At 44.4% G+C, this 25,281-nt stretch overlaps 2 protein-coding genes and 1 long non-coding RNA gene across 7 annotated transcripts in view; 1 reads left to right on the top strand and 2 right to left on the bottom strand.

Annotated features, from left to right (window-relative positions):
- KIF24 (kinesin family member 24) overlaps positions 1-25,281 on the top strand; it is a 38,507-nt gene that overhangs the window by 6,825 nt on the left and 6,401 nt on the right. For 2 of the 5 annotated variants that reach the window (XM_077936561.1, XM_077936562.1), the window contains exons 3-11: positions 6,286-6,910; positions 7,142-7,331; positions 9,806-9,903; positions 12,726-12,941; positions 15,950-16,037; positions 18,477-18,598; positions 20,297-20,402; positions 22,036-22,107; positions 22,902-23,011. In XM_077936561.1, coding sequence (XP_077792687.1) covers positions 6,303-6,910; positions 7,142-7,331; positions 9,806-9,903; positions 12,726-12,941; positions 15,950-16,037; positions 18,477-18,598; positions 20,297-20,402; positions 22,036-22,107; positions 22,902-23,011 — 1,610 coding nt within the window. In that variant the 5' untranslated portion in view covers positions 6,286-6,302. Of the gene's footprint in view, positions 1-4,567; positions 4,671-6,285; positions 6,911-7,141; positions 7,332-9,805; positions 9,904-12,725; positions 12,942-15,949; positions 16,038-18,476; positions 18,599-20,296; positions 20,403-22,035; positions 22,108-22,901; positions 23,012-25,281 lie in introns of those variants that run through there. The other 3 variants (XM_028748486.2, XM_077936563.1, XM_077936564.1) reach the window with 3 other exon arrangements.
- On the bottom strand, positions 10,092-12,731 carry LOC144329242 (uncharacterized). Its single transcript, XR_013394733.1, has 2 exons — positions 11,394-12,731; positions 10,092-10,922 (listed from the first exon to the last, which is right to left on the bottom strand). It is a non-coding gene; the product is annotated as an uncharacterized LOC144329242 (long non-coding RNA).
- UBAP1 (ubiquitin associated protein 1) overlaps positions 23,044-25,281 on the bottom strand; it is a 44,886-nt gene continuing 42,648 nt past the window's right edge. The window contains exon 7 of the mRNA XM_077936566.1: positions 23,044-23,310. Within this exon, the coding sequence (XP_077792692.1) occupies positions 23,254-23,310 (57 nt within the window). The 3' untranslated portion in view covers positions 23,044-23,253. The remainder of the gene's footprint in view (positions 23,311-25,281) is intronic.

Below are 25,281 nucleotides of genomic sequence, written 5' to 3'. Positions count from 1 at the left end.
TTAAATTTAAAGTGATTTTTTTCTGGAGGCCAGGGTTTTCTCTCTTTTGTACTTACGTGGATATCATTGCCTCATGGGTCTATAGCATGGGTAGGCAAACTAAGGCCCGGGGGCTGGATCCGGCCCAATCGCCTTCTAAATCCGGGCCGCGGACGGTCCGGGAATCAGGGTGTTTTTACATGCGTAGAATGAGCCCTTTTATTTAAAATGCATCTCTGGGTTATTTGTGGGGCCTGCCTGGTGTTTTTACATGAGTAGAATGTGTGCTTTTATTTAAAATGCATCTCTGGGTTATTTGTGGGGCATAGGAATTTGTTCATTTTTTCCCTTCAAAATATAGTCCGGTCCCCCACAAGGTTTGCGGGCCAGTGGACCGGCCCCTTGCTGAAAAACTTTGCTGACCCCTGGTCTATAGCCAAATACTGTACTGTATTTACGTGATGTGATAAGTGGCTTTTCCCTTCTGTACCAGCAGGTGGCACTGAAGATAAGAATGTAGCTTTTTTCAATTATTATTTTAAAGAACTCCTGTTCTTTCCTCAGTGTAGCTGGAAATATATACAGTGGTACCTCGCAAGACGAATGCCTCGCAAGACAAAAAACTCGCTAGACGAAAGGTTTTTCCGTTTGCGAGTTGCCTCGCAAGACGAATTTCCCTATGGGCTTGCTTCGCAAGACGAAAACGTCTCGCGACTTTGTTTCCTTTGTCTAAATAATAATTCGCAAGACGAAAAATTCGCTAGACGACAAAACTTGTGGAACGAATTAATTTCGTCTTGCGGGGCACCACTGTACTTGCTTTTGAGAAACGCTTTTTGCATTTTTAAGTGGGGGTCACAACAGTTAGGAAACAGATGAGGCCACAGGCCATGTTTTCAAACTACTGTTGTATAACGGATAGTGTTTGGGCATAAAATTGTAATTCTTTTCTGCCATGAAATTTGCTGAACGACCCTGGTGCCTAGCCTACCTTTTTTTTTTTTTTTTCCAATAAATTTTTATTGAGTTTTCAAATTTTTAAAAGGCAGACAGACATATAAAGACAAAACAAAAACATACATAATTGCATAACCTTACTTTCATTACCTTCTTTCATTGACTTCCCCGCACCCTCCTTCCCACATTCCAGTTTCATTAATTATCTCAGCAAGTTATTTGCTCTCCTCCCTTAAATGCTTCTCATCCTTTCTTAAGATTTGTCACTTATGCTTGACCCAATTTGAACTTATCCAGTTTTACACAATAAATCTTTTCTCTAAGGACGGCCTAAATTCTTCTCCCATGAATTCCTCCCTTCACATATTGCATCAAAAATCATAATATAACAGTTCTAAATCTCAGATTTTAACTATTCTCCTCTTCCCTCCTACCCTGCCCCGGTTTCTGTCCCTTCCCAAACCAATGTCCCAATAGATTGGCTGCTTTAGCCCGGGTTTCTCACATCAGAGGCTCTTAAGCCCCAGTTAGTCTCTCTCCACCAATTTTGTTGGTAATCCATTTTGTTGGCCCTCTCTTCTTGAAGAGGTTCTGTCACCAGCCCCTCATTTTTTCCTCCTTCCAATTCAATAAGTTTCAGTTTCTGCTCAGGACCACTCAGTCTCTCATACTCCCGCCTGATGAAAAAGCCCCACTCATACTTGTTTGCTCTTATATAGTCCAATATTCCAGTTATTCCGGGGACTTCTTCCTTTGTCTTTCTCTCCTTTTGCAGATTTGTAATCCACTTGTCGTTTTCTTTGTTTCTTTTGTTCCCAGAGGTTGCAGGCTTTTGGTTGGTTTTTTCCACCTGAAGTTCCTCTCCTTCTTCTTCTTCTTTTTCCCCCCGCTCCAAAGTTATCTCCTCCTCTGCAGCTGCAGAATTTCTTTCCATCAACTTTGTATCATTAGCAGAGTTGCTCAGTTCCAAACCGAAAGTCTCCAGTTGTTTACTTATTGTGGTACTTTGCTCTTGTAAAGTTCCCACGAGAAAAAACATCCTTTCAATCTCTGCCCATAGTTTCCCTTCTGCAGCCATTGCAATGTCTTTAGTTCCCTCCAGGGGGATTTCCATCATGATTCTATTCCAACAATCCGTTTCTTTGTTGTTCCCAGCCACTTTGTTATTCCCAGTCACTTTGTTTCAAAAAGGTCAATTTTAATGTAGCTTTTTTAGTCCGAAAAAGTACCAATAACACAGTCCCAAGTCTTTGCCTCCCGTTTGACAGCTCTTTTGACAGCTGTCAAACTCTTTATTCTTTTTCCTCGGGCTCTCACGCAGGGCGCTCCCGGGTCCAAGGGGGGGGATTACCAGGAGAAAAGGAAACTTTCAAAATTCTGCTCTTTTCCACTCCAGCACAATAACTTTGTCATCCAATTTGTGAGAGTTATCTATTTAAAGCCAAAGTCTTTCCGCCTTAGTACTCCTCTCTTTGCTTTGAATCTTTCTGTGGGGGGGGGTGCGGACTTCCTTTTAACACACCCCCGATCGTACTCAATTTTAGGTATAAAAACTTTTAATGCCAAAATTCCCTTCTACTCACGGGTTATTTGTTTCAGTCCAAATTTCAGGAAGAAAGATAGCGCTCTCCGGTCATGGCTCGCGGCTTCGCTCCGCCAAGGCAGCGATCGACTCTCAGCGCCACGCCACTCTCCGGTCCACTCCGTAGCCTTTAAAAAGGCTCTTCGCGGGTCAGGGAGGGCGATTAAGGTGCCCACCGAGTCACCATGTCCGCAGGCTTCCGCGCCTGCGGTTTCTAAGGGTCCCCGTGTCGCTGGCACGGCAAGACCCGTCCTTAGCGGAGCCGATTCCCTCCGGAGCTCGGAGGGAATCCGCCATTACCCGTTCGCGCTATCCCGGAAGTCCCGGTGCCTAGCCTACCTTACAGGGTGGTTGTTAGAACAGATGGGAGATAGAATAGAATAGAGGGAGAAGGAGACCCATGTATAATGCTCTGGGGCCCATGAAGGATGGGTGGGATAAAAATGCAACACGCTGGATTAAGAGGCTGGAGTAAACCTGCCCCATGATGGCTAGCTGCTCTCAAATACAAAATCCAGTGGCTGCAGTCCAGCTGAATTCAGCTGGGAATCCTGCCATTGGCTTCAGGGTAGAATGCTTCTTAAACCTGCTTTTTGCACAATAAATGGACCTGATTCTGCTTGTAGCTCAGAATTGTTTCTCTCCGGTAGGTGGCGGCATGATCATTCAAACTCAACTGCTGAATTTCTAGATGTAGCATAACATTTTAAACATCTATTTCACGAGGCACCGGGGCATAAGCAAGATAAGTGAAATAAACATGTAGAGAATGGGAAAATGTGGGGTTTTTTACAGCCTTTTTTACAACCTGTTCTTATGCTTTGTTTGAAGCAGATCCCATTGATTTCTGTATGCCTAGTACTAGGTCTTAAAACCACAGTGTGTGCGTCCAAAATTGGTATTCTTGTAGATCAGGTGAATTTTCTTACTTATCATTTTTTATTTCTCCTAAATGCAAACTAAAAATTATGTGGCTAGTGCTCTCTGCATCTCATCCAGAGATCCCTCCCATGTAGCAAGTGGTTCTGCCTTCTGGGTAGTTAAAACACGTTGTTGAGCTAGTGGTTGTTTTAGCCTCATTCTTCATAACTTGTTCCACCACCCCAGTAATGTTTAATCATCCTTTTGCCCATGTTTCTGGCCTCCCAAGTGCACAGGATATTATTAGAAGCACCTTTTCAAGTGCGCTTTTTGGATTGATTGCTTCTTACTTTGTTATTGGATTTTGACATTTTGGGGCTAGTTGTTTTGTTTTTTGTTGCTGTTTTTATTATATTTTGCTGTATTCTGTTTTATCTTGTAACCCACCTTGAGGAGGCTTTTATTTTTTCTATTTATTGAACAAAATTTATATACCACTTGATTGTAAAAGTCGCCCCAAAAAAAGCCCTCAAAATGATTGCTCTGAAAGGTGACCTGAAAATATTTTAAATAAACAATAGAGCATTTGATTTCAGCAGATTCAGCTAACAATTTGCTTTCCTTCCAGCAAGTCTTCTTTCTTTAACACTGAATTGCTGGTGACTGAGATCATAATTGGTTGACAAAGCATGTATGAAGCTTTCAGCATTTGTTTGATCAAAAGGGAAATTCCACCAAGAAACAAATGGAAGTTTTTGTTTGGGGATTTGTGAGTTGCTATCAAAAATTTTATAAGAATGCATCCTGGATGTAGGTAGAGGGAAGTGTCATTAGCTTGAATGTGAATGTGAATATGAATAAAATCCTACTTAGTGCATCAAGATTGTAAGATTTTCTCAATAATAATAATCAAACGGTGCACAATAAAAAAGGAAATATAAACTTGAAATTGTGTCTAGTTGATCATCTTAAATACACTTAGGTTGGAGTGAAACTTTTTGATTTCCAGAGCAGCAGTAGCACACTTAAGATTAGAGCAGAACCTCTTTTATATATTAATACATGCAGGCACCCCTTTGTCTTTGTGACATGATGACCTTTTGAATTGGTCCATATCCATTTCACTGCCTTTTGATCATTAGCTGTGGGGAGCCTTTGGGACACATGGTTGGCCTGGAAGAGGCACATCTAAATTTAGGCACATCGCTTTCTGTAGCTGGTAGAGTCCATCTCCGCAGCTTGTAGCATTAGTTGTAGATACTTTGCAAGTGTAAGAAGCCGGGAGACGCAAGTAAGTGATTGCACGTTCTAGTATGTGCTTCTCAGTGTAGTGTTATCGTATACTGTGAATATTTGTGTATGACTAACTGTCTGACTTGATTGATTGACTGATTCCATTTACACACTGCAATACTGCATTAGAGGTGCTTTTTAAGGCTCCTGAATGAGGGTCACCATTTAAGAAGATCTATTTATCAGTTCATTGGAGAAAAAGAAGCAATATTCATTATGATACAATTTGTGTTTGAAGTAGGCACCTTTCTGCCTTAGGTTCATGAGTTTAATGGGTAGATCTGGGGCTTCAGGATTCCATTCTCCTCATAAACTCGTATTCTACAGCTGTGATTTTAAAGTCACTTGTTTGTTAATTTTGTCAGAGTGACAAGGGGAGCACAGCTCATTCGCAATGAGAAGCATTGCTGAACACCTTTTGATGAAAGCACTGATTTACCCTGGATATCCAGAGTTTCCTTTTTCTGCTCTCTATATTCCTTCGCCATAAGCTGCTCTGGGAGGAATGATGATGAAGGGCAGGTTAAACAGGATCAAAATTAGGTAATTAAATTTTGAAGCAGAAAATGATTTATTTTCTTTGATTTATTTTTCTTTGATTTTTTTAAATGCATTTCCCACTTTTCTTAAATTACTCAAAGCACACACAAAAATCATAATATGGTAAAACAGTAATCCAGCAATAACAACAAAACAATTAAAAATCTAAAAATTAATAAGCAATCAGAATAAAAAGGGGAACCAAACCCATTTACAACAAACAGAAACGAACCTAGTAATTCCTAATGTGTTAAATGTACTGAAGTAGCCAGTGTAGTGCCATTTCCAGAGTTCTGCCGACGTTTAGTGGGCTGGAGCAAGATGGCAAAGAGTCTTGTGGGACCTAATTTTTATGGGAAGTGTCAGTAGCTTAGTAGCAGAACTACTGGCACCTCCAGTTAGGGCTGGGAATGTCTCCTGCTCCCAGTCAGTGTACAGACAATACTGAACTAGATGAACTAGTAATCTCACTTGGAATAAGGCAGATTCCTAGATTTCAATGGTGTCGGCTTTTGTGGAGTAGAGGCCACTTTGTTGGAACCACAAATTGTCCCGTTGGCAGGTGCACATTTCTAAAGGGAAATGAAATGCAAGCCAGAAGGCTTCTGTTTCCAGTCTCATCAGCTGTTCGCTCACTGGGGAGTTTCGCTAAGCCACTGTTCTTCAGCTCCCTGCCTGTAATAGGATGGTAATATTACTTGCCTACTTGACAGAGTTGATGTAAGGATTACTGAAATGGCAGCTTCACAGATGAATGGGGATCTGAACTTGGGTTTTCCTTTTCCGCTGGTACTAATGGCAGTGTTATTTTCATGTCTAGAAATAATTTAAATATGAATAAAACTTTGAATGGTGAGGTACTATCCACCAATAAACTCTGCCATGTAAGCACTGCTGCTGCTGCTGCAAGACCCTGATTCATTTTTTGCAGGATCTTTGCCCTATTCCCAGTGAGCCCTTTAGCATGAAGCAGATGCTCTGTTGCAGCTGCCCTTAATGGATAGTTTCCATGTTTTTAAAAAGTCACTGTTTCATACAGACATGTTTCACTTTGTCTTTTTTGCTTTATTTAGCAGACCTTGAATAGAAGATGGCCTCCTGTCTATACGATTGCCTTTGTGAAGCAGAGCTTGAGAAATACTTTCCCCAGTTTAGTGCCCTTGGCTTTCAGAGGATAGATGAACTTGCCAAGGTCTCCATGAAAGATTACACCAAGCTGGGGGTGCATAACATGAAGGACCGCAAGCGCCTCTTCCAGCTCATTCGAATAATCAAAATGTTGCAGGCAGAAGAGGAAGCAATGAGGAAAAAACAGCATTTACAGACAGGTGCTCTCTACCTCCGGCCTCAGGCAACGAGATGTGGCCCTCGAAGACAACTGCACTTTGATTCCCTCTCGGAGGAAAGAGATGGAGGGAGAAAGCAGCTTGAGCCTGAATTGTGTGCCTTATCCAATTGCTCTGTAAATGAAGATAAAGATGATTTAGCTGCAGTGTTGAGCCACGAAGCTGAATACAAAAGACCTAGGAAAGACTCTTTGAATGCTGCTGCAACATGGGCAGAACATAAACTGGGCATTCCAGCTATCAGTTCATCTAACGATATTGCTCCTCTCCTAGGGGATGCTGAAGCCCCCATTGTACAAAGAGTAGCTCATATTTCAGGTTATAATTATGGAGTGCCTCATTCTTGTACCAGGTAATAAACCTTTTATCTGTATTCCTTTACATGGAACAATGTAATTCTCTCCTTCATACATGTGGGGGAAGTTAAAAGTTACAAAATAAAATAGAATTCTGCAACCAATTATCCTACATACTGTTTTAGGAATACATTGTGCATACATTTGATTTACACATATAAATTTCTATAGTGTGGGCTGACTTTGAAACTGCAAATTTAGCATTTTTGACATCCTGTGTTTCGCAGACCTAACGCTTCTGAGAAGGAGACTCCGTGGACTGAGACTGACAAGATCCGTGTGTGCGTTCGAAAGCGTCCCCTTGGCTTAAGAGAAGAGAGGCGTGGGGAAGTGAATATCATCACAGTAGAAGATAAAGAAACCCTCCTGCTCCATGAGAAGAAGGAGGCTGTTGACCTCAGCCAGTACATTTTGCAGGTTGCAGTATTTTGGCTCCTTACGTCTTGTATCATGTCTTAAAGTGTTCAAAGTCATGGTATCAAACTGATCTTTTTACAACCAAAGAGGAGATAAAACAACAACTTCCCACAGCAGAACTTGGAGTACTAATCTGTATTCTTAAAATTTTGTAAAAAATAAAATAAATCTGAGCATACAAAACTGTAAAAACCATTAAATCCAGAATATTCATCAACACCTTATCCACTGAATATTAAGCCCTTTTTTGAAAATGAGAACTTTTGCATGGACTTTCATAGGCCTAGTGGATAAGGCTTTAGAGACAGGAAAGGTGAGAGAGGAAGCTGCCTGTGATAGAGGGCATCTTTGTGCTTTTGCGATGGCTTGCCGACAGGTGGAGAAGGATCTCCTCCAGAAATCTGAATGACTGCTTTAGTCCCTGGGGTCTTATCTTAATGGATAACACTGTCCTTGGGCCTAGGAAATAAGAATTTGAAAGTTGAAGCCAACACCTTGATTTGCTCCTGGAAGCTGAAAGGGAGCAAGCATAGTTGCAGCAGTGATAGCAAGCAAGGAGCATTGCAACAGTACTGCAGTCTGTAGAAGAATGCTATAGTGTATTGTAGGCCAACAAAAGGCAGATGTCCTCCAAGGTCCATGGACCCCTATACTCTTTGTTTATTTTAGATATTTTGGGCCGTGGGTGGCACTGTGGTCTAAACCACTGAGCCTCTTGGGCTTGCCGATCGGAAGGTCAGCAGTTCGAATCCGCACAATGGGGTGAGCTCCCATTGCTCTGTCCCAGCTTCTGCCAACCTAGCAGTTTGAAAGCATACCAGTGCAAGTAGATAAATAGGTACCGCCACAACGGGAAGGTAAATGGTGTTTCTGTGCACTCTGGCACTCATCATGGTCCTCCATGCACCAGTAGCAGTTTAGTAATGCAGGCCACATGACCCAGAAAGCTGTCTGTGGACAAACGCCATCTCCCTCGGCCTGAAAAGCACTGCACCCCATAGTCGCCTTTGACTGGACTTAACCATCCAGGGGTACTTTACCTTTACCTTTAAGATATCTGTTACATTTATAGCAGCAGGGAATTTGACATTACCAGAAAATGATTGCATAATAATTAAGTGCTGCTGTATTATATTCTCATATTGAACGACAGTGTTTCATGAATCATTCTGGTGTGAATGCCTATGGTACAGTAGAAGAGGTCACTTTCTTGGGGATACCATATTCTAGATGCCATTTTGTGCTCAAGGGAGATATTCCTGCCACATAAGAGCCACAACCTGTGATTGGCGGGTGGTGGTGGGAGGCATCTCAGACCAGTACTGGAACACTCCCCAAATAACATTACAAATGATGCTATAAGGATGACATGATCCAAACATGACTTATTTAGACTGTGATAAACATGCAATTTCTATTACTTGAAACTTTTCTGTAATTCTGTTGGACTTGCCTCTGATTTACACCATCCCCCAAAAAGAGAAATGGGTATTTCTAAAGATTAAATGTTCTCCCTTGCATTGTCTTCTCTCTTTTCTGTTGGAAAGTGAGCATATTGTAATTACTGCCCGAGGCGCCTGTGCTTAACAAAGGCAACAGAACTGGGCTGCCAGCCTAGTGAATTCCCTTTCCCCCAGTTTCCATTGTACTAGAGAGCAAGGTTCTCACAGGCCTTCAGTGCTCCAGTTCTGGCTGAATGATCTATGCTCTCTCTTCCTCTGCCCTCCTTCCCCTCTGTGGTTAATGATTTTTCCGCTAATAGTCTTGCATCTTTTTTCTCTCTTGGTCCCAGGTACCTTCTGCTGCCTAGATCAAATTCTCATTCCGATTGACAGCAGCAGGAAGGTAACCAGTCTGCCGAGCAGCATGTTATGTACACACATGCCCCTCCTCTCCCTGGTGCTTCAGTTCAGTGGAGCTCTTGCCAAATAATAAATAAAGTCCTCATAGATTGTGCCTACTGACACAAACAGCTTAAGAGGAAGAAGCCTTAAGTGCAGGAAGTTTTACTTCTGAAATGAGGATTTCCTAGAAATGTCTTTCTAGGTTTCTAGTTTCCTTTGCCTCAAAAATACATCAGAATTTGGTAGTGGCAGTTCCTTTTCAGCAGCAAGAATCCACGGCTTGATTTTGGACCTTAACTTTTATTTTGCATCATTCCATGTTATCATTGCATACCTGTTCGCTTAAGGCAAGATGAAGTATTCTCTTCTACCTCCCTCCCTCCTCCCTTTCTTATTTTAGCTCTGCTCACATCTTTGTTTCCAGAGACACCTGCTTGGTACAGTTGCTGAATCCATTAGCTTGCTCTGGCTGATAGTGATTGCATGATGTCTGAATTTGGCTATGCGGGGTCTCAGCTTCCTGGTTTCACTTTGAATGGGATTCACATCCACAGCTGTGTATCTTATCATCATGGGTGGGTGAAAGGAGTGGAATTGCTTTTTGTGTAAATATCCCTTTTCTTTTTGCAGCATGTGTTTTACTTTGATGAAGTCTTTGGGGAGGCCTGTTCCAACCAGGATGTGTACATGAAGACTGCCCACCCCCTCATTCAACACATTTTCAATGGGTAGGGTGTTGTGTATCCTTTCCCTATCTGTGCCTATGAACATTTTCATTGTTTATATATGTTTATTGAAGTTTTCATGGTGCTCACCTTTCTTCCTCTGTTTTTCTTTTGGTGATGCCCCCCCCCCACTGTCCTATATCTGAATTATGTGTCATTTTAAAATAAATGAGCAGATAAGAGAAGGAAAGTAAAAATTGTTTTCCATTTTATTTATTTAGATTTATATCCTACCACTTGACAAGGTAGCTCACAATTTAAAAGGTGAATAATCAAATAGAATAATCATAAAACAAACAAGGGGAAAAAGGGCATCCGGTATAAAATCAGTAACAGGCGTAGCATAACTCAGTTGTTCCCACCATCGTAACCCCAAGGCCAGAACATTTTCATGGCCGTCTTGAAGACTTCCATGGCATTGCTGTAATGGGCACCCACTTAGGGAAGTATTTCCTAAGGAATGCCATTCTAGCAGATATTCAGTGGCAAAGGGGGTCTGGCCTAGGGTTTGCAATGGCAACTGAAGAAACAAGCTTTCCGCTTGACTACTTAGGACTTTAAAGGTCAAAAATGGTACTTTGAATGGAGCCTAGAAACCAACCAACAACCAGCCGCACTTCTTCAGTATGAATGTTCTTGCATCCTGTGACTGTTTGCAGCCAGTAGCTAGGCACCAATTCTAGTCTAGCTGCTGCTTAACACCCTTTCAAGGATAACCTGAAGCGTATGTAACCCTGAAGCATATGTAACCCGAGGTACCACTGTATTGTGAATCAAATCAGCTCATGGGCTGGAAAACCAGTGCTGGTGGTCCCAATTTGTTTGTTAAACTAAGGCTTGCTTCTTTTAATGCCGTCTCACTCAGCTAGAAAAAGAGCAGCCTCTTGTGGCCATTCAGGATTTCAGATGCTGTTTCAAAATAAGGCTCAGTATGGAGTGTCAGACTTGAGAGTCATCTGCCGGAGGCACTGCCCACTAATTTTTGATGCCAGAGAAGCCGGCAGAGATTTGAGTAATACTACCTGGGTTATACATATATAACTGTATGAAATGTATTCCATACATATAGTGATGTATGGAAGTGAGAGCTGGACCATAAAGAAGGCTGATCGCCGAAGAATTGATGCTTTTGAATTATGGTGCTGGAGGAGACTCTTGAGAGTCACATGGACTGCAAGAAGATCAAATGCATCCATTCTTAAGGAAATCAGACCTGAGTGCTCACTGGAAGGACAGATCGTGAAGTTGAGGCTCCAATACTTTGGCCACCTCATGAGAAGAGAAGACTCCCTGGAAAAGACCCTGATGTTGGGAAAGATGGAGGGCACAAGGAGAAGGGGACGACAGAGGACGAGATGGTTGGATAGTGTTCTCGAAGCTACAAACATGAGCCTGACCAAACTGCAGGAGGCAGTGGAAGACAGGAGTGCCTGGTGTGCTCTGGTCCATGGGGTCACAAAGAGTCGGACACGACTAAACAACAACAACAACACCTGGGTTATAAGCATTTTGTGGATTGTACCTTGGCCACACCTAAAATTTCTTTCCTGCCGTATCCCAAATGTTCATGGTGGATTACAATAGATAAGCTGGGTCAGGGACATTAAAAATGGTGCCCTACTGATGGTGCCGATTTGCAAGGCTCCATTATGACTAAGCAGGGATTCAAATTTGGATTTCTGCTGCTCTGCATTGCACTGCAAAATAACATAAAGGTACTTCAGAGACAATCTTCTTTGGTGTAAGTAGAAGAAATATTTATTACAAGGTCATTGTCTTGTACCACTGGCCTCTACTTCTTTAACTATACCAATTTAGTGTCGTCCCCTCGCATCTTTGATGTTGCTACTTAAAACAACTGGTATTCAGCTACATAAGGAAAACCCACCAGTATAATTACATTTTGTTTTCAGCCTTATGACTTTTGGGAAAAAGTCAACTAGATGAAGATACTTTTAGGATGCAACCATATTAAATCAGAGCGTAACTTGAGAAAGGTCAGATATAATACTGCTCACAACTTCTATATCAATATTTTTATCTTTACCATTCAACTGTACATACAGACACAAGACGCTTTCATATTTAAGGAAGCAAAAAGACCAAATACCTTCTCTCCATCTTCCAATCTGGCTATTGTGATTAGTTAGACTGACTAATTGGCCAAGCTGAATATCACAAAAGACTAAACTCCACATTTTTGTCACCATTATAATGTGAACATAATCAATTATGGTGCCAGCTTAATGGAGAGTGCCCCATGCTGTGCCCAAGCCACAGAGGCATCACGCAGGAGTTCTTTTTGAGGCAGCTGGGAAGGTTGTTATCGGAGTGACAGCCGCTCCTAATGGAGCCATCGTGTTGTGGAACATGCAAGATAGGAATCAAAAGGAGGGCAAGGAGGTCCAGGGGACTGTTTTAAAGGATGCCATCCTTGCCCCGGTTAGCCCACCAGGGGGAGGACTGCATTAGTATTGAAGGCAGAAAAGCTTAGCTCTTGTAGCTTATTTATGGTGGTTCTCTTGTATAGCCACTGAACTTCACGTAGCAGCTCTGTACATGATGTTCCCCACTGATGGCTCTTCCATATGCTTTGTTGCCTTTTCTACAGTCAAGCCTTTTGAGAATGTCTTATGTGCAACAGATCTAAACAGGATGTGAGAGGACATCAGGAGATGTCTTGGAGGCTGCTTCCATATCTCCACATTTGATTATCCCACAGAAGTAGCTTTGGGCAAGCATTCAGTGTCTGTGTTTTACCATAGTCTTTTATGTGCTAATAGGAGCTGCTATATTAAAAGGTGCTTCTCTTTCTTTTGTTACAGCGGCAACGCCACCTGCTTTGCATATGGGCAGACGGGGGCTGGCAAGACCTATACTATGATTGGCACTCACCAAAACCCAGGACTCTACGCCCTGGCTGCTAACGATATCTTCAGGCAATTGGAAGCATCTCAGACTAGAAAAGACCTCCACGTCTGGATCAGCTTCTATGAGATCTACTGTGGACAGCTTTATGACCTGCTAAATGGAAGGAAGAGGTGCTTAAAATCCAAGAGTACAGCTTCTGAAACCAAGGCCGTTAATCAGATATAGCTGAACAGAATTAGAGTTGCCTGGGACAGCGAAATCTGGGGACAAGTGGGTTATTGTTGTTTTTTTAGTGAAGGAATGCATGATAAAGTCCTGTCCCAAGAGCTGTGCAGCTTGCTCAGTCTGCCTAAAAGAGGAGGGAGGCTTTGATTTTGTAGTTTCATAAGTGTGCAGTTTAGGAGTTGGTAGCTAAATGCCCAGAGCCAAATCTGCCCCCAGAGAAGTATCTACTGCTCCTTCCGTTGCCAGGGCTACACAGCAGGGCTTGCTGTCAGTCCATACTGAGGGAAGGGGGCGATGGAGCCTGGCCCCTCCTTCCCATAAAATTAGTTGCTGATATAGTTTGTTCAGTAAAAAGCATTAAAAGCCCACCCCCCTTTTTGTGTGTGACCATTCTAGCAACTGCTGTAACTTGATCTTATCTTTTCAGTACATTCCAGAATGGAGACATCTCCCGTGTGGCTCAGACATGTCAGCTTTTGTCCTTCCTTTGACAGGGTGACCTGAGGGATGTGTTGATGTTTGCATGGCACAGGGAGTGCTTTCCAGCGGAGAGGTGGCGAGAGCGCTGTTTCGTGGGGGCTCTGTGGGGATGGAGGACTGCAAACACTTAATCATCTCTCTGGGTTATTAATTCTGCAACAGGCAGATGACAATTTAAATATCAACATAAATTAATTCCCCCACTCCTGATTGTTCTAGCTGATACACTCAGCAGTGTCTGCTGCCCCTGCGATTTCAAGTGTGAAATGAAATGAGGAGCTCCCGCTGGGAAGTTTCAGCTATCAATTCTGCTTCAGAATGGGGTGGACTGTGCATTGAAATAAAACCATTTTCCCGTGAATGGCTGTGTCTTTCAAGGGCAGCTGGTGCTATCCCACTGTTGGCAGGGTTGGGTGAGGATGCGGATGTGAAATTGTGGAGCCTTACCTTCCATTGTTCATGGTGGGATCGATATCTACATAAGGGTTGCTGGATCAGGTGCTGTGTGTCTTCCTGTTCTTTGGTCATTCATTTCAACCAGTGAGTGAGGTCATCAATAAATTTTGGCTGAGGCCACTTGAGGAAGCAGGATGTTGCTCTAGATCAGGGGTCTGCAACCTTTAAGACAAAAAGAGCCACTTGGACCCGTTTCCGAAGAAAAAACAACTGGGAGCTGCAAAACTAATGCACGCACCGCCCCCATGCGACGTCACAGCCAGTACAGCACCCGCCACAGTGGGGAGTGTCGGGGCACACAATGCGCCTCCTCCCCTCGCTAGTATCCGCCCCGGAGCCGCAGCAAAGGTGTAAAAGAGCCACATGCGGCTCCGGAGCCGCAGGTTGCAGACCCCTGCTCTAGATAGTCTTTTGGTCCGATCTTGCTGGGATCTTAATTATCAGCATGCTGATGATGCTCAGCTCTTGTGTTCGTCTAATTTGAGTGTGTCAGGGGATGCCCCAAGTTTCTGGAGTTAGTCAGGGGTTGGGTGAGAGCTAATAAATGGAAGCTCCACCCAGGCAGTGGCGCTGTGGGTAAAACCTCAGCGCCTAGGACTTGCCGATCGCATGGTCGGCGGTTCGAATCCCCGCGGCGGGGTGCGCTCCCGTCGCTCGGTCCCAGCGCCTGCCAACCTAGCAGTTCGAAAGCACCCCCGGGTGCAAGTAGATAAATAGGGACCGCTTACTAGCGGGAAGGTAAACGGCGTTTCCATGTGCTGCGCTGGCTCGCCAGAGCAGCTTCGTCATGCTGGCCACGTGACCCAGAAGTGTCTCCGGACAGCGCTGGCCCCCGGCCTCTTGAGTGAGATGGGCGCACAACCCTAGAGTCTGTCAAGACTGGCCCGTACGGGCAGGGGTACCTTTACCTTTACCACCCAGGCAAGGTGGAGGTGCTGCTGGTGGGTGCCTCAGCTGGCCAGGAAGGAAGTATTCATCCTGTGACTGGTGGCGTTGCACTCATGGAGGGACAAGTTCAAAGCCTGCAGTTAGATCCAGCCTTGACTGATTGCATTCATATCCCACTTTTCCTTCAGGGAGCTCAAGGTGATGTTCCCCTCCTCCCTGCTTTATCCCCACGAAAACCCTGTGGGGTAGATCAGGCTGTGAGTGAGTGATCAGGCCTAGGGTCACCCAGGGAGCTTAATGGCTGAGTGGGGATTTGAACCCTGGTCTCCCTGGTCCAACACTGATCACTACACCGCGCTGGCTCTTTGATTGTGTATAGAACAGTGATGTCTGTGGCATGAAGCACCACTTTGGTGCAATGGTTGCAACATTTCTTGGAAAGAGATGGACTCGGTAACATGGTTCCGCTTTTCAAGATTACATGGAAGTGAGCTGGTTTGGAGTATCACGGCCAGGTTATTCATGGAACCTGCTGGACTATGACTCCCATAATTTCTGACAATCGGCCATGGTGCCTGGGACTGACAGAGTTGGGGTTCAGCAACATCTGGAGAGCCACAGGTTCCCCATCCCTGATCCAAATGTCCTGTGCCCAGGGCATTAAAAACACTGACTTCTGTCATATGAACCTGTCCGTTTACAGAGATGATTGTCCAAACATCAGTCAAGGCTCCTTGTGCCCCTCCCCTTCAGAGATTTTTAGAATAGGGCATTTCCTGTAATGACAGCTTGATTCTGAAACACGATTTCCAAGAGAACTCACATGGCACCCATCCTGTGACTGTTGAGGCGCCAGCTCAATAATTTGTCATCCAGACAAATTAAAATTGGTTAAAATTAGCATTATGGTTTTCTGTAGTTTGAGTTTTGTTCCACTGCCCCTTCCTTGGACTCTGTTGTTTTTCTGATTGTTGTTACACTGAATTATTTAATGGGTGCTTATTGTAATCGGCTCTATTTGGAAGTGGGGGCTAAAAGTAAATTTCATGTTTTGAAAATTAAAAATGGGCATTTGTTGAACCTTTTCCCCAAGCACTTTCACAACTAATCTATGTGGTTTCCTCCCCAGGCTTTTTGCAAGGGAAGACAGTAAGCATATTGTGCAGATAGTCGGGCTGCGTGAGGTCCAAGTGAACACCGTCAGCCTGCTACTGGAGGTAATTCTGACCACCCAGACATACACATTTGATTAAGCTTTGAGGGTGCAGGTACCATGGAAATACCACTGTGCCCCACGTAATGGTCATTAGATGTTTTAGGATGTGCATGTGGCCAATTGTTCTCATTAAGCATTTTCTTAAGGAAAATACTGGACATACCTGGGCTATCATTAGATTATTTCTTCTCTCTCTCCTCATTAGATTCTTAAGACTCACGGGTTTTCTTAAAAAACGGATTTCCCTTGAAAAAAAAGTACTAGAAGGAACCAAAACAAAAGTTAGGTCTCATCACCTCTGAGCCCAGTTGATGTCGTTAAAGAATTTCTTTCCCCACTTTGGGGTTAAGAGTTCTGAGGATTTTATTTACTTACTTGGGGCATCCTGTTCTCCTGTGCCTCCCATCCTGCCTCGAACTTACAACAAGCCGTTTTCATTGCTGAGCAACTTCCACGACTTGGTTCTTTCAGCTTTCAAACAGTGCAGTTGTTCTCTCTCTCCTACCACCCCCCAATATTTTTGTGCTGATAGGAGCTTCAAAGTACTTTGTGCACTGCAATAGATGTAGAAATGATATTGCAAAATTTTAACACTGAGGGGTCTCAGCCCTGGCACCAATTCCTTCTTCGGTTCTATTGACTAGAAACTGAAATTGCTGTGCATCCCATCCGCCCCGCCCCCCGCCTGCCCAGCTGTTTTGTTTAGTCGTTTAGTCGTGTCCGACTCTTTGTGACCCCATGGACTAGAGCACGCCAGGCACTCCTGTCTTCCACTGCCTCCCACAGTTTCCTCAAACTCATGCTGGTAGCTTCGAAAACACTGTCCAACCTTCTCGTCCTCTGTCGTCCCCTTCTCCTTGTGCCCTCCATCTTCCCCAACATCAAGGTCTTTTCCAGGGAGTCTTCTCTTCTCATGAGGTGGCCAAAGTATTGGAGCCTCAGCTTCAGGATCTGTCCTTCCAGTGAGCACTCAGGGCTGATTTCCTTCAGAATGGATCAGTTTGATCTTCTTGCAGTCCATGGGACTCTCAAGAGTCTTCTCCAGCACCATAATTCAAAAGCATCAATTCTTTGGTGATCAGCCTTCTTTATGGTCCAGCTCTCACTTCCATACATCACTACTGGGAAAACCATAGCTTGAACTACACGGACCTTTGTCAGCAAGGTGATGTCTCTGCTTTTTAAGATGCTGTCTAGGTTTGTCATCGCTTTTCTCTCAAGAAGCAGGCATCTTTTAATTTCATGACTGCTGTCACCATCTGGAGTGATCATGGAACCCAAGAAAGTCAAATCTCTCACTGCCTCCATTTCTTCCCCTTCTATTTGCCAGGAGGTGATGGGACCAGTGGATCAGCTGTTTACTTTGGCAGTATTTTCTTTGCTGTTGGCTATGGAGACAGATGAGCAAGCTGGCCTTTCATAGTGCACTGACCTGATTGTGTGTCTCTTCACTTTCTGGCTCACTAAATCCTTTTGGCATGCTTGGAATGTATAGTTTCGGGTAGGGGGATGAGAAAAGAAACTGTCCAGCTTATGTCCAGCCTTAATGAAATACATTTTGCTTTGCTCATTTCCAGTGAGTGATTGTTGCACATGGGTAGGATTTTCAATGAGTTTTTCAGATAGTGATAAATGGGCCATATGAAAGGACCTTGTGGCAGAGATGAGGACTCCACAAGTTGCTGGGCTTAAATATCTGCCTCCTGGTTTTGTGGCAATGCTGGTGATGATGGAAAGAAATATTTTTTTGGGGGGAATTACCTGCCATCAAACTGCCATCAGACATTTAAATTGCAAGGACATTGAATTTCCTATTTCTCTTTTTTAAAGTAATTTTTATTGGGCTTTTTAATATAAAGGTAAAAACATAAAACACTAGATGAAACAACTCAAATATGGAATAAGAAAACAAAAAAACAAAACAAAGAAGAGTAAGGATCAAACAGATAATAAGACAAATAAAGTAATTTACAAAAGATGGCATAAGTAGATGTTGTGTTCCTATAGTATAAAAATAAAAAGACTAATTAATGTGAAGACTATAAAGTTCCCAAATGCCCAATGATGCTGGAGTTTTGCCTCTCTCTGAATGAGTGGCGTGGTCTGCCTTGAGTCATCTGGGGCTGATTGGACTGTACAGTAGTACCTTGGGTTACAGACGCTTCAGGTTACAGACTCCGCTAACCCAGAAATATTACTTCGGGTTAAGAACTTTGCTTCAGGATGAGAACAGAAATCGTGCGGTGGTGGCGTGGCAGCAGTGGGAGGCCCCATTAGCTAAAGTGGTACCTCAGGTTAAGAACAGTTTCAGGTTGAGAACGGACCTCCAGAGCAAATTCAGTTCTTAACCCGAGGTGCCACTGTACTAGTACATATGCAGTTTCACTGTGGGGTTTATGTGGGGAGTCCTAGTCTTAGTTCTGCTCCTCCTTCATTCCAGGTAATTCTGAAAGGAGGAAAAGAGCGCAGTACCGGGGCAACTGGAGTCAACTCGGATTCCTCCCGTTCTCATGCCATTATCCAGATTCAGATTAAGGACCCAGCAAACAGAGTGTTCGGGAGGTGAGTGGTAAAGAGCTGGAAACATTCCCTTCTGCCTCCAAGACCTTGCAGTCCTCTTCTCAGAATGCAGCCACCATGTGAAGAGTGTATGTACTCTGCTCATAGGAAACTCCTGGTGAAGAGCTTGTTAAAAAATGTACACTTACCGTATTTTTCGCTCGATAACACGCACCCGACCATAACACGCATGTAGTTTTTAGAGGAGGAAAACAAGAAAAAAAATATTCTACACGAAACAGTGGATGTATGATTTTTGTGGTTCATGCTGTGGCCACAGACATGTGATCTGATGGTGAGTTTGGGGTAGCCCAATGCAAAAATCCTGTGGATCCATGTTTGTAACCACGTTTTTGCACCACTGCGGCCCCAGGCAACAGTGGGTGCGTGATTTTTTTGGTGCAAACTGTAGCCATGGACATGCTATGTGATCTGATGGTGAATTTGGGGTGACCCAGTGCAAAAATCCTGAGGATCCATGTGGATCCGTGCTTTGAAACCATGTTTTAAGTGGGGAGAGAAGGAAAAGCACTCAAGGGACAAGGAGCACTCGTGGAGCAAGCTCTGCTTCTCTCCCCCCCCCCCCCCTTAGCGAGCTGAAAAACTTTGCTGGAGGGACAGAGAGCCTGCTTGCTTTAAAGGAGCCAACCGGACAGCAGCCGCTTACACTCGTGTAAGCAGCTCCTCCCCTCTCCCGGTTTGCTCCCTTAAAGCAAGCAGGCTCTGCTTCTCTCCCTCCCCCCCCCCCAACGCCCTTAGCGAGCTGAAAATCTTTCCTGCTATTTCCAGCAAAGCGGGAGAAGAGCCGCTGAGTGGGGACGAGAGAGATACAGAGAGCCTGCTTGCTTTAAAGGAGCCAACCGGACAGGAGCCGCTTACACTCGTGTAAGCGGCTCCTTTCCCCTCCCGCTTTGCTCCTTTAAAGAAGCAGGCACTCTGTCCCTCTCTCCTCCCCATTCAGTGGCTCTTCTCCCGCTGGAAACCACGGAGGAGGGAAGCATTCGCTCCGTAACACGCACACACATTTCCCCTTACTTTCTAGGAGGAAAAAAATGCGTGTAATGGAGCGAAAACTACGGTAACCCCTCAAGTGTACTTACATCACTTAAAGTGGTTTACAACAAGAATGAAAATCCCATAAAATAAATGAAAGAACACAAATGTTCTGAGGTGAGAGTCTACTTCTAAGCCTAACAAGACAATTTCCTTGTTGAAGTAGGAAAGTTTTAACCAGCCGGCCAAAAGAAGGAATTACGAGGGAGCAAAATGCAGTTCAGTGGGCAAGGTATTCCATCATTTAAGTTCAGCCATCAGGAAGACCTCTGTTCTCCTGAGTAGTCACCCCCCCCCCCAGCTACAGATGGAACATGAAAAAGGTTTGGTCCCATACCGTAGATCCTGCTGACTGGGCAGATTGGTGCTGGAGGCTCTCTTGGACATAAGCCACTTATGGCTTACCGTTCTTATGTTGACTGGTTGGGGATGGAAATGGCTCAGGTAGTCTGATGGAATGGCTGTCGCTAAGTGACAATAGGAGGGAGGCTCAAAGGCAGCAGCAGTGAAGGTGGAAAAGCTGGCTTAATTGGCTTCGAGCAAGCCCGTCTCTAGGTGTTGAAGATAAAACCTCGCTCTGGACCCGCTGGAAGAATTAATTAATTAAAAGATGGATAAGGTTGCGCTAAAATAATTTTGGTTTTCCAGGATCTCCTTCATTGACCTGGCTGGCAGCGAGAGAGCTGCGGATGCCAGGGACTCCGACCGGCAGACGAAAATGGAAGGTGCAGAAATAAATCAAAGTCTTCTGGCTGTAAGTTGGTGTGAATTGTGGTGCTTCTGAGATTATTTGAAGGGCTGCAATACAGTTCCTAATATTTGACAGTGATTTTTTAGAAGATAAGAAAATTCCTTCCAGTAGCACCTTAGAGACCAACTAAGTTTGTTATTGGTATGAGCTTTTGTGTTCTGAAGAAGTGTGCATGCACACGAAAGCTCATACCAATAACAGACTTAGTTGGTCTCTAAGGTGCTACTGGAAGGAATTTTCTTATTTTGTTTTGACTACGGCAGACCAACCTACCTGTTTTTAGAAGATGGAATTGTCTCTGGGGTGAGAACTCTGTGCAGGGCTGCTTGTGTTTAGTAGAGTGCCAGATCTGGATGGTGGTGCAGGAATAGGAGGCATTTAAGATTGAGCCACAGTGGGCCCTCACAAACTTCACATCCTGTTTTCAGCTTGCAAAAATCCTCCACCGTGGACATAAAGTAGTGATGCTCTTTACCTCTGCTGGGTACTATCTTTCTTTCTCTCTCCCTTTTTTATAAGACAGATGGTGCCTGAATGCATTGCCCTAACGTTGATTCGACTTCAGAATGTTATCACTTTACCAAATCTCATTGGCTGCATTGCATAGTCAAAAGGGCCAATCCTGAACCTTCTAAGAAGACTCAGAACCTGATTATAAACCGGGTCTTGCCCTAGAAGCTGCAAATAAACTGCTGAAAGAGGAGATGGGTGGAGGGAACCTTTGCCTTGGAGAGTCACTGTCAGTGGGACCAAACTAGGCTAGAGGAAGCGGTGGCCTCATTCAACAGAGGTCTATAGCAGTGTTTCCCAACCTTGGGCCTCCAGCTGTTTTTGGACTACAACTCCCATCATCCCTAGCTAGCAAGACCAGTGGTCAGGGATGATGGGAATTGTAGTTCAAAAACAGCTGGAGGCCCAAGGTTGGGAAACACTGGTCTATAGTCTATAGAGAGAGCAGAAATCCTGAAATGCTGAATTCATGGGGGTTTTTTGTGCCAAGGAAAGACTCTCTAGGCATGTAACACAGAAAAAGGAAGTTTGCAACCTTCCTTCTTACCCTTGGTTTTTAGGGGCAATGGGCGTATAACATAAGCTGCCCCCCCCCCCCAAAAAAACCCACTGGGGAAAGCAACAGATGGTTGCTCCATGGTCCCAAGCACTGGTGACTGACCTAAAGATTGCTACTCTGATGCCTGCTCCAGGCAATGCAATCTTGAGTAGAGCCAGGGAGGAACTGACAATATCCCTCTGCTTGCAAAGGCCGATCCAATACAGTGGTACCTCTGGATGTGAGAACGGGATCCATTCCAGAGCCCCATTCGCATCCTGAGTAGAATGTAACACGTGTCTGTGCGTGTGGCGTTTCGCCGCTTCCGCGCATGCATGAGATGTCATTTTGAGTGTCTGCACATGCGTGAGCGGCGAAACCTGGAAGTAACGTGCTCCGTTACTTCTGGGTCACTGTGGAGCGTAACCTGAAAACGCTCAACCTGAAGCATATTTAACCGGAGGTATGACTGTACTTTGAGAGCCTCTGCTATAGAGCAAAGTGTGGTCTTGTAAAAAAACAACCCTGTGTGCTGGCATTTTTACACTCGCTCCCTGTGTGAGGCCACCTGTTGTTGTCTTTCTCTAGCTGAAAGAGTGCATCCGCGCCCTGGATCAGGAACATGCTCACACTCCCTTCAGGCAAAGCAAACTTACTCAGGTAAGGCCCAGGTCAACACCAGAACACTTTCCCCAAAGGCTGCTTTAAACGAGCGTTACTCCAGGGTTTGTGGATGGGAAGAACAGCAACGTTAACAAAGGGGTTCAAGTTACAGGAAAACAGCACCATTCTGTGCTCTAAACTTGCTTTGTTTTTAAACCCTCAAATGGCTTTTTCCTCCTCAGTGAGCTCTGGGAATTGTAGTTTTGTGAGGATGCTGTACATTGCCTGACAGAATCCCAGATCCCCACAGTTGCAAAATACAATGTGGTCTCCTTGGATATCTGGAATAAATTCCATCTAGACTGTTTTCCCAATAAAGTTTGGACTTCCATGGCGGGAGGAAACCTTGGATTGGCTGGCTTGCATCCCAGGCATCCTGTTGAGGTCAGGAGTAGTGTACATATCAGGCTAAGACACTTCATGGCACGTTCTCTCAGCCTAGCCTACCTCACATGGTTGCTGTGAGGATAAAATGAGAAGTTTTTAATATTTAACGCTGTATTGTTTTTAACACTCGATTGGGAGCCGCCCAGAGTGGCTGGGGAGGCTCAGCCAGATGGGCGGGGTATAAATAATAAATTATTATTATTATTATTATTATTATTATTATTATTATTATTAGGGATAAATGTATGCCACCTTGAGGTCCTTGGAGGACGGGTAGGATATAAGCATATAAACTTTTGAAAAGCAGTTACCATCGTTTATTCAGTTCCGTTTTATTTAGTTCTTTAAAAATGTGTTTGGGCTAAAGAGCTTTAAGATGTGCCTTCCGTTCCTCTCCCTTCAAGGTCCTGAAAGATTCTTTTGTTGGCAATTCCAAGACCTGCATGATAGCCAATGTCTCCCCCAGCCACATTGCGACTGAGCACACCTTAAACACCTTGCGCTATGCAGACAGGTAAGTGGTGGCACTGAACCAAAATGGACTTGCTGCAATCACTCCTGGACCCGAGTGAGATTCCAGATTGTGCAGTTGTGATGCAAATATTACCTTTTGTTGCCTAGCTTCACTTATAAGGTGAGGTGTTGCTGGTTCCTATCTTTAACTGTCACTTCTTGTCAAGCGTGGGCTGAAGATTGAGCTCTTCCGTCCCTCTGGTTCCAAGGAATGAGCTGCTGGCCTTGCCATCAATCCATGGTTTAAACTGATGAGCAGCCTTGGTTCATGATCTGAGCTACGCTGGCAGCTTCTTTTCTCTATGGGAAACAAGACGAATGGCACAATCCATCGGGAACTTTTTACACTGCAAGCTTCACTGAAATTACCAAGAATCGCACAGTGATAAGGACGCCTGTAAAGCTGGGCTGCCATCCAGAAACATAAACAGAAATGCAGAAATGCAGCTCAGATATTTATTGGTGTCTTGAACTTGTTTTAGTTGCTAGAATCTATATTTAAAGGTAAAGGTACCCCTGCCCGTACGGGCCAGTCTTGCCAGACTCTAGGGTTGTGCGCCCATCTCACTTAAGAGGCCGGGGGCCAGCGCTGTCCGCAGACACTTCCGGGTCACGTGGCCAGCGTGACATCGCTGCTCTGGCGAGCCAGAGCCGCACACGGAAACGCCGTTTACCTTCCCGCCAGTAAGCGGTCCCTATTTATCTACTTGCACCCGGGAGTGCTTTCGAACTGCTAGGTTGGCAGGCGCTGGGACCTAACAATGGGAGCGCACCCCGCCGCGGGGATTCGAACCGCCGACCTTTCGATCGGCAAGCCCTAGGCACTGAGGCTTTTACCCACAGCGCCACCCGCGTCCCAGAATCTATATTTAGCTAGTGGATTAAAATGACTGGTGGAGTGAATATTTCTAGCCAAATTAACTTGCTTAACTGTGGCTTGGTCCATTGCAAGAAGCAAGTGAAAAGACATTTCTTGCGCTTTTAACAGATAGTTATAAATGTATATGCATTTGTTTAAATTTGCACCCCACCATTCCTCCCAGCTATAACTATTAGAAATCTTCCAGAGTTCCTACTTGAATGGCACTATTCTATTGGAGATGCTTGTCTAGGTCTACATCCTGCTCTCCCTGCCCCCCCCCCCCCAAGGACTGGCAATGGGTGTCAGCGAGGGCAAAGCTGAAGAATCCTATGTTGACAAAGGACAGTGTGCTGGGTGCTGTACAACGAAACACAAATCCAACTTAATGGTGTAACGTTGGAAAATGTCAACCACTTTACCTACCTGGGCAGTTATATTTCCACAAGGGCCGACATTGATCCAAAATCCAGCATCGCCTGAGCTCCGCTAGTGCAGCTTTCTCCCGATTGAAGTGCAGAGTGTTTGAGGACATTCACAGGGAAACCAAAATGCTTGTTTACAAAGCTATTGTACTACCAACCTTACTATATGCTTGTGAAACATGGACCACTTATAAACGCCATCTCCAACTCCTCAAAAGATTCCATCAACGGTGTCTCTGAAAATTTTTACACATCACTTGGGAAGACAGGCGAACAAATGTCAGCGTAGTGGAAGAAGCAAAGATCACCAGTGTCAAAGCATAGATTCTTCATCACCAACTTTGCTGGACAGGTCATGTTGTTCAGATGCCTGATTATTGTCTTCCAAAGCAACTACTCTATTCCCAGTTTAAGAATGGAAAGTGAAATACCAGTGGACAACAATAAGTTTAAAGATGTTCCCAAGGCAAATCTAAAAAATTTAACATAAACACTGGAGATAACATAAACACATAAAAAGGAGAAATGTGCTAAGAGGAAGGCATGTTTGGCAAACCCTCACTGTGATCAACCTCCGCCCAGAAGCTATGGCCTCCAAAGTCACTTACAGACTCACTGTTTAGACTGTTTTCATGGAAAACCATCTTACTCGGCTACAAGTGATCACCAAAGAAAGAAGACAACCCCCCCCCCCCCGCAAAAAATAATGAAGTGATACAGTCTGTAGCAAGGGGCTGGTAGTTACATGAGGTGCAGTCAGCAATGAGGATCTAGTGACAGTAGACGAGCAGCAGGGTGAATTGGGGATTTCAGGAAAAGCTTTGCTGCAGCTTAGATCTTGACGAATTCTAAAGAGAAGAGTTGGTTGGTGAATTAAGAGGGCTTTGGAACACATAGCAAAAACTGGGAACTGGAACCAGGGAAGGAAGCAAAAGGACCCAAAGAGAGGCAATATTCGGGGCAAGTGAAGAGTTGGGAATAGAGGGA

The sequence above is a fragment of the Podarcis muralis genome, chromosome 11, assembly GCF_964188315.1.
Source record: "Podarcis muralis chromosome 11, rPodMur119.hap1.1, whole genome shotgun sequence".
In the NCBI taxonomy this organism is placed as follows: Eukaryota; Metazoa; Chordata; class Lepidosauria; order Squamata; family Lacertidae; genus Podarcis; species Podarcis muralis.
Note: the sequence above shows the minus strand (reverse complement) of the source record. Positions and strands in the feature narration are given on the sequence as shown.